Source organism: Ahaetulla prasina, chromosome 3, assembly GCF_028640845.1.
Source record: "Ahaetulla prasina isolate Xishuangbanna chromosome 3, ASM2864084v1, whole genome shotgun sequence".
Classification (NCBI taxonomy): Eukaryota; Metazoa; Chordata; class Lepidosauria; order Squamata; family Colubridae; genus Ahaetulla; species Ahaetulla prasina.
The window spans coordinates 127,082,664-127,091,594 of record NC_080541.1 but is presented as its reverse complement, the minus strand read 5'-3'; the positions used below and the strand labels follow the sequence as shown (position 1 = coordinate 127,091,594).

The following is an 8,931-nucleotide window of genomic DNA, read 5'->3' as shown; positions in this document are numbered from 1 at the left end:
GGGCAGGGGTCTCCAAACTTGGCAACTTTAAGATTAGGATTAACTCCAGAATCCTCAGCCAGCAAAGCTGGCTGAGGGATTCTGGGAGTTGAAGTCCACAAGTCTTAAAGTTGACAAGGTTGGAGATCCCTGCTCTAGAGTGCAAGAATCAGTGGCTGTTCAAACACTGGAATGTTGCAGCTGCTGGGGGTGCACAGCTCAAATACGCAAACTTGGGAAAAGGGACAGAAGCCGGCTTGGGAGCGGGCAGGGGGCCAAAGAAGCACAACTAGGGCAAGAACTTCATCCATGAGGGTTCAGTTTTTTTAAAAAGTTTTCCAAAGAAAGTGGTTTTTTTTTTTAAGCAATATAACCCAGAGCAGCAACACTGCTTGCACAGGGAGTTCAATTCCTATCCTAGAGAGAGAGAGCCTTACCTCATTCAGCTTCTTCTTTTTTATATATATAGTCTATATGGGGCTGTTCCCCGACTCCAGTGTCACTTGTGGACCCCGGATGTGCTTTGCTCTGCAGCTGTTTTTTGTGGCTCACAGATCCTGAACTGATACACGTACACATACGTACTCCTGCATTTGCAACGGTTTAAAACATTTAGACTGTTTCCATAGGTACCCCGGGAAACAATACCCCCCCCCAAAAAAAAATAATTAAAAAAAGGTAAGGGGGAAAAAAAGAAAGAAGTGTCCTTGTTTCCTATGCAAGAAGAGTTGCAGCCTTCCTTCTGCTCAATAAATATCAAGTTCAACCTTTCCCCCCCTTTCTGCATCCTTATAGGAGAGCAAGTGGGACTGACGGCTTCTCTGCAGGGGTCCCCTCATAGGGATCGTGTTGCCTTGAACTTCCATTCTGAAACTGGAACTCTGCGATTACACGTGTGCGTGCACCTGCGGACATATACTTACTGGCAGGGGAGACTGCCTATATTGTCCTGTCTAATTCCTTTGCTCCCCGTTATCCTGCTAGAATTTGGTGGGATGCTGCATATGAAGAACAGAACTACAAGCAACCAAGCAGGGTTGGGGGGGGGGAGACAAGAAAAGGGGGTGGGGAGAGAGAGAAAAAAAAAGAAAGACACAGAAAGCTTCTACCTACCTACATAAAGGAGTCAGGCTGTGAATGCACAGGCCAGCTTTGCCATTTCATCAGACTGGTCACTACGCTATCATAAAATGTACAGGAATCTGAACCATTTAACTTAAAAACCCCATAGCAGCAGTGTGCTGCCCTGAACTGAGGGCTGGCAGTTGCCACTGCACTTGAGTACTGCTGGAATCCTTAACCCATTCACAATCGTCCAGACTCAACCTTTGAAGAAGAGGTGGAAATGACGCCGGAGGGACCAAATTCTCCTTCGTGAAACGCCTTACCTAACCCAGGAGACCAGACACTCGCCCTTCCCGCCAATTTACCACTTACTCAACTCTGGCCGGCTGGACCAGTGACTCGAGGGGTGCTACACACTGACTACAAAGCACATTTGTGTATGGAAGAATTCAGTGTGATCTTACTACTGAGACAGTAATAATTCGAAATTTAGACGTTGAGGAATAAATTTCAACTACATTCTCAGTCAGCAAAGCTATAGGTAATAGATTCCTATTAGGTTCCCCAATACTGAGGAAGAGGATCGAGAAGTTCTCAGTGGCTTCTCCCATCTGCTCTTCTTTCCCATCTTTTTATTTTCCCACATGGCTGGGCACATGCACGATGGAGAAGGTGAGAGGCGGTGATATCAGGTTACCGTGAAGATAAACAGCAGTCCCTCTCTCCCTCCAGAAGGCCCTGGTGGGATAGGAGAGTTCCTGGTGTTGGTTTTCCATTGCACTGCATTCATTTTCGTGCATACTCAGTGGGTTGGTGGAGCACTTACACCCTCCTGACATCAAGGAACAGAAGAGAGGCTGCCACGCGCACAGAACTGTGTGGGACAGTCCTGTAAACCCAACATGCCATGATGTATGGAGCTTCCGATTGCAAAGGTTGCCAGCTCTTTTGTTCTCAGTGTGGTGGATTCATGGCACCTTGCCCACGTTGCTGCTTTTGCTTCTGCTGCATCAACAGTTGCTCCAGAGCAGAAGGTCCAGGATGCATCATAGAACTGGACCAGATAGACTAAGCAAAGAAACAAACATCCCATAAGAGGAAATTGGAATCTGATGCATAAAATGAGCATACTAAAAACATCCCAAGGCACTGCTTATTTCCTCACTAACTTCTCTACCTTTTCCTCTCTCTGTCTTGCTGTTCTTCCTGCCACAGTAGGGCTGAACCTACCTTTTTTTTTATTTTGAATTTATATCCCGCCCTTCTCCGAAGACTCAGGGCAGCTTACACTGTGTTAAGCAATAGTCTTCATCCATTTGTATATTATATACAAAGTCAACTTTATTGCCCCCAACAATCTGGGTCCTCATTTTACCTACCTTATAAAGGATGGAAGGTTGAGTCAACCTTGGGCCTGGTGGGACTTGAACTTGCAGTAATTGCAAGCAGCTGTGTTAATAACAGACAGACTTAGTCTGCTGAGCCACCAGAGGCCCTTTGAAGCATTGTCAAATAAATCTGTAAGAATTTAAATGCTTTGCCACCATAGCTTATCTATATACAAATGATAAATGCAATAAACATGTTGGGTATTTGAAGGTACTCTTATAAGGTAGTCCTCGACTTATGACCATCTGTTTCACAACCATTAGAATTTATGACTGTGCTGGAAAAAAGTGACTTATGGCTTATTCGCACTTACGACCATAGTGGCATCCCCACGGTCACAATTCAAACACTTGGCCGCTGGCATGTATTTATAACAGTTGCAGCATGCTGGGTCCATGTGATCACCATTTGTGACCTTCCCAGCCGGCTTCTGACAAACAAAGTCAATGGGGGAAGCCTGATTTGCTGAACAATTACAGCAACAAAAGGTTGTGAAATCAAACACGGTCATGGGATGACTCACTAAACAAACAGGCTGCTTAGCGATGGAAGTTGCAGTCATAACTGTGGCTGTAACTAAAGGACTACCTATAGATACATCTTAATTGTACATACGTCACAGACAAATGGTTCACAACACCACTGCCGAATAGCAAGAATCAGAAAAATATCACAAAGGACACATCATTATCATTTCAGAATTTTGCCATATCTCTTATCTAATAACCTGACAAAAAGGTAAGGGGAAAAAGAAGAAGTGTCCTTGTTTCCTATGCAAGAAGAGTTGCAGCCTTCCTTCTGCTCAATAAATATCAAGTTCAACCTTTCCCCCCCTTTCTGCATCCTTATAGGAGAGCAAGTGGGACTGACGGCTTCTCTGCAGGGGTCCCCTCATAGGGATCGTGTTGCCTTGAACTTCCATTCTGAAACTGGAACTCTGCGATTACACGTGTGCGTGCACCTGCGGACATATACTTACTGGCAGGGGAGACTGCCTATATTGTCCTGTCTAATTCCTTTGCTCCCCGTTATCCTGCTAGAATTTGGTGGGATGCTGCATATGAAGAACAGAACTACAAGCAACCAAGCAGGGTTGGGGGGGGGGAGACTAGAAAAGGGGGCTGGGAGGGGGAGAAAAAAAAAGAAAGACACAGAAAGCTTCTACCTACCTACATAAAGGAGTCAGGCTGTGAATGCACAGGCCAGCTTTGCCATTTCATCAGACTGGTCACTACGCTATCATAAAATGTACAGGAATCTGAACCATTTAACTTAAAAACCCCATAGCAGCAGTGTGCTGCCCTGAACTGAGGGCTGGCAGTTGCCACTGCACTTGAGTACTGCTGGAATCCTTAACCCATTCACAATCGTCCAGACTCAACCTTTGAAGAAGAGGTGGAAATGACGCCGGAGGGACCAAATTCTCCTTCGTGAAACGCCTTACCTAACCCAGGAGACCAGACACTCGCCCTTCCCGCCAATTTACCACTTACTCAACTCTGGCCGGCTGGACCAGTGACTCGAGGGGTGCTACACACTGACTACAAAGCACATTTGTGTATGGAAGAATTCAGTGTGATCTTACTACTGAGACAGTAATAATTCGAAATTTAGACGTTGAGGAATAAATTTCAACTACATTCTCAGTCAGCAAAGCTATAGGTAATAGATTCCTATTAGGTTCCCCAATACTGAGGAAGAGGATCGAGAAGTTCTCAGTGGCTTCTCCCATCTGCTCTTCTTTCCCATCTTTTTATTTTCCCACATGGCTGGGCACATGCACGATGGAGAAGGTGAGAGGCGGTGATATCAGGTTACCGTGAAGATAAACAGCAGTCCCTCTCTCCCTCCAGAAGGCCCTGGTGGGATAGGAGAGTTCCTGGTGTTGGTTTTCCATTGCACTGCATTCATTTTCGTGCATACTCAGTGGGTTGGTGGAGCACTTACACCCTCCTGACATCAAGGAACAGAAGAGAGGCTGCCACGCGCACAGAACTGTGTGGGACAGTCCTGTAAACCCAACATGCCATGATGTATGGAGCTTCCGATTGCAAAGGTTGCCAGCTCTTTTGTTCTCAGTGTGGTGGATTCATGGCACCTTGCCCACGTTGCTGCTTTTGCTTCTGCTGCATCAACAGTTGCTCCAGAGCAGAAGGTCCAGGATGCATCATAGAACTGGACCAGATAGACTAAGCAAAGAAACAAACATCCCATAAGAGGAAATTGGAATCTGATGCATAAAATGAGCATACTAAAAACATCCCAAGGCACTGCTTATTTCCTCACTAACTTCTCTAGCTTTTCCTGTCTCTGACTTGCTGTTCTTCCTGGCACAGTAGGGCTGAACCTACCTTTTTTTTTATTTTGAATTTATATCCCGCCCTTCTCCGAAGACTCAGGGCAGCTTACACTGTGTTAAGCAATAGTCTTCATCCATTTGTATATTATATACAAAGTCAACTTTATTGCCCCCAACAATCTGGGTCCTCATTTTACCTACCTTATAAAGGATGGAAGGTTGAGTCAACCTTGGGCCTGGTGGGACTTGAACTTGCAGTAATTGCAAGCAGCTGTGTTAATAACAGACAGACTTAGTCTGCTGAGCCACCAGAGGCCCTTTGAAGCATTGTCAAATAAATCTGTAAGAATTTAAATGCTTTGCCACCACAGCTTATCTATATACAAATGATAAATGCAATAAACATGTTGGGTATTTGAAGGTACTCTTATAAGGTAGTCCTCGACTTATGACCATCTGTTTCACAACCATTAGAATTTATGACTGTGCTGGAAAAAAGTGACATGGCTTATTCGCACTTACGACCATAGTGGCATCCCCACGGTCACAATTCAAACACTTGGCCGCTGGCATGTATTTATAACAGTTGCAGCATGCTGGGTCCATGTGATCACCATTTGTGACCTTCCCAGCCGGCTTCTGACAAACAAAGTCAATGGGGGAAGCCTGATTTGCTGAACAATTACAGCAACAAAAGGTTGTGAAATCAAACACGGTCATGGGATGACTCACTAAACAAACAGGCTGCTTAGCGATGGAAGTTGCAGTCATAACTGTGGCTGTAACTAAAGGACTACCTATAGATACATCTTAATTGTACATACGTCACAGACAAATGGTTCACAACACCACTGCCGAATAGCAAGAATCAGAAAAATATCACAAAGGACACATCATTATCATTTCAGAATTTTGCCATATCTCTTATCTAATAACCTGACAAAAAAGGACAGAATCAATACGCAGCCCACCTTCAGACTTTCCATAAGCACAGCTGACGAATCCTCTATGGATGGGCCATGGGCTGACCAGGGACCGCTGTGGGTGCTGGTTGGGTGCCAGCTACTCTCTGAAGAGGATGATGTTGCTGGGAGATAGTCCAGGCCAAAGCCTCCCATTGCTGAATGAGAGCAAGAGTAACAGGTAAATGTCCCTGAAAACCACTGAGAGTAAATTGATGCTACGACCTTCTGCTCACCTGGCTTATCTGTCTTCCACCGATCTGTTATCCTTCTATCCCTGTTGTCTGGTGTTCCAATGGGCCCAAAGTTGGAAAATGGAACCGAATTATGGTTGTGAGTTGGAGGAGAGCTTGGCAAGCTGCTTGGGTTGGAGGAGTGAGGAGACTGGCTGGCTGGTGTTGAATGATCTATGAAATTTAGAAAAAAGTCTATTAGGTGATCTCCTGATTTAACTTCTTTAGTTTTATGTATGATTTTGGTTTTATTAATGTAAGATTTTTACTCATTTTTATTAATGAATAAAAAACATACATGGACTTTGTGAGCATTATAGTTACTAAGTTTTCTTTGTTCTAAGAATATTGCAAATGGGTTTTCAGTTCTCTCTCTCTCCCTTTCTCACGTACACACACAGAGCCCATATACATATATTCAGACAGATGTAGAAATATAACGAGCAGGTGTGTGCAGACATTGAAAGGAAAGAAAAGGAAAAGAAGAAGAATTATATTTGCTGAACAATTCAAAGGAAACTTGATGTTCTATGATGTTCCTATAATAGTGATGGAAGGGAGTTACTGAGCAAGGGGTACACCCATTATCCTCAGCTTGTATGCTATAGGTGATGAAGAGAATGTTGGAGCCTCACCTGAGCTGGCTGGAAGAGATGGAGACCATGGAGTACCTTCAAAAAGAGAATAAAGTGAAGTCTCCTGGTGAGCTACTGATGGTGTAACCTCGGCTTTTGTGCTGGCATTGAGGTTTTTCCCATAAACTTCATTGAACATGCTGTTTGGATATCTTTCCTATAAAATTGAAAGAAAGAGCACAGGGATTAGAAAGGGATCACACCAGACCAATTCAATACATTAGTATTGTAGTAGTATTAGTGGGGTATATCAATGTTGCCTTTACCAATATTTCTGAAGTATAGAACCAAGATGGCAAACCTATGGCACGCGTGCTGGAAGTGGCACATAGAGCCATCTCTCCAGGCACACGAGCGCAAAGACCAACTGGCCACTGTGCATGTGCGTGCCGAAAACCGGAAGGTCGTCTTTCCGGTGCACGCATGCACACCCAGCAGCTGCTCTTCTGGCGCTCCTGTGCATGTGAAGACCAGGTGGCCAGCACGCTGGAACCTGGAAGAGCAAGGGGAGCAGAGCTGCCAGGCAGGATGGGCAGGCGGGGGCTTCCCTCCCTCCCCGCCTGAGCGGGCTTCTTGCATTCCAGATTGCTTGGCTGGCTTGGGTGCAAGGGACAGTGTTTGCTTCTACCGCCGCGAGGGGCGAGGGGGCGGTGGTGATTCTCCCACTGCCGCTTCCAGCCATGATACTGGAGCAGCCAGGAGGAAAAGGAGGAGCCGCTGTCAGGGAGGCGAGCTGCTCCAGGAGAGCTGGAAGAAAGTGCAGCTCCTCACGCATGGAGACGTTGCCGAGCCTTTCATTTTTCCCATGGTGCAGCGGGGACAGAGGAGCAAGCCCAACTTGGGCTTGGGTTGGCTGGCTGAGCAGCAATGCAGCTGAGGCCTCTGTGCCAACGTTCACTGGCAAGCACAACTTTAGTTGGGCCATTCAAGCCGCCATTGGAGGGCAAGCTGCCTGGCACAAAACCACACAGTTTTTCTCCTCCTCAGCGTCATCCTCCCTGCTCAAGCAGCGGCGGGGTCCGTGGGAATCATTCCTGCCCCTGGGCTGCCTGCTCTGTCCCCACCGGCTGCTGGGCGATGCTACGCACGGGGCATTGAGCGGCTGTCGGCCGCATGGCTGTTTGCTGGTGGCCAGCCCGGTGAGGAAGCACATGGCCTTGGCTTTGCGCTTGGGTAAGCGAGGGTGAGTGGCATGACAGCAGCTTCCCTGCTCAGCCCTAACAAATGATGCATCCATGGTACCCGCACCAGCGTCCCAAGAGAAGCAGAGAAGATCGCAGCTTGCAAGCAGACAAGCAGAGGTAGCAAGTGTATGCTGTGCCATGGGAACAATGAGAGGCCCTGTTGTCCCGCAGAGCCTGCCACTGTTTGGGGACAGGGGCGAGGAGAATGGCAAGACTCAAGGAGTAGGTCAGGTGGAGCTGGCTGACTCAGGGCTGTTCAGAAGCTGCCCCCACTGCTGCCAGAAGTTTGGATGCCTTGGCTTCAGATCGCTCCCTCCCTCCCTCACACACACATACAAAAACAGAGGTTGGAGAGCTCTCTTGCTCTCTCTCTCCAAGCACCCATGCACAGGCCATTTGAGGAAAGGGCACACATGGCTGGGCGCATTTGGTTGCAGGAGGAGGTGTGGCGCAATGAGGTTATTTTGTTCGCCATGGTGGTGCTTCAGGAGGGCAGGCGAACATCTGCAGCTGACAACTATAATGAATATGTCCACCTGCCCTCCCAAAGCACCACTACTGCCGTTCGCTTTCGTTTTGCGGCAGAAGGGAGAAAGTAAACAACGGCGGTGCTCCAGGAGGGCAGGCGGATGTCTACTGCCAGGCAGGAAGGAGGGCGGCGAGGGCCCCTTCCAAGCACAACATATGGAAGCAGCAGGCAAGGTGGCCTTGGCACGCCTGTTGAGCAGGCAACTGGGTGGGCAGGGATGATTGTTATCAGTTCGGCAAACTGATGGCAAGCATTGCTACTGGTTCAGCCGAACCGGTCTGAATCAGTAGCATTTCACCCATGGTCTGGGGCAGTTCACTCTGACCAGAGTTGCGGCAAATCTCTCCGCCTGCTGGCCCCCCAACCCGAGCCCCAGGACACCGACGCCACTTACCTCTGAGGCTGGGAAGGAGCTCTGGCTTTCCAGCAGAGGGAGGTGACATTCCCCACCCAACTTTCTCTCCCTGTCCTGGGCTGTGGAATGGATCATCAGTGGAGATGTCCCACCACCCCAATGGGGAGCAGGGGGGCAGGCAGGGAAATGCGAGGACCCCCCAAAAGTCAGGTGGAGCCGGCACATGCGCACAGGACAGCTGGTCTTCATGTGTGTATGAGCACCAGAAACTGGAAGACCAGGTGGCTGGCGCGTGCGGAAG

At 47.8% G+C, this 8,931-nt stretch overlaps 1 protein-coding gene across 2 annotated transcripts in view; it reads right to left on the bottom strand.

The window, feature by feature from the left end:
* Positions 1–3,191: 3,191 nt before the first annotated feature.
* SMG7 (SMG7 nonsense mediated mRNA decay factor) overlaps positions 3,192–8,931 on the bottom strand; it is a 62,348-nt gene continuing 56,608 nt past the window's right edge. For both annotated transcript variants that reach the window (XM_058176974.1, XM_058176975.1), the window contains 4 exons: positions 6,563–6,719; positions 5,931–6,101; positions 5,704–5,852; positions 3,192–4,622 (listed from right to left, as the gene is read on the bottom strand). In XM_058176974.1, coding sequence (XP_058032957.1) covers positions 4,509–4,622; positions 5,704–5,852; positions 5,931–6,101; positions 6,563–6,719 — 591 coding nt within the window. In that variant the 3' untranslated portion in view covers positions 3,192–4,508. The remainder of the gene's footprint in view (positions 4,623–5,703; positions 5,853–5,930; positions 6,102–6,562; positions 6,720–8,931) is intronic.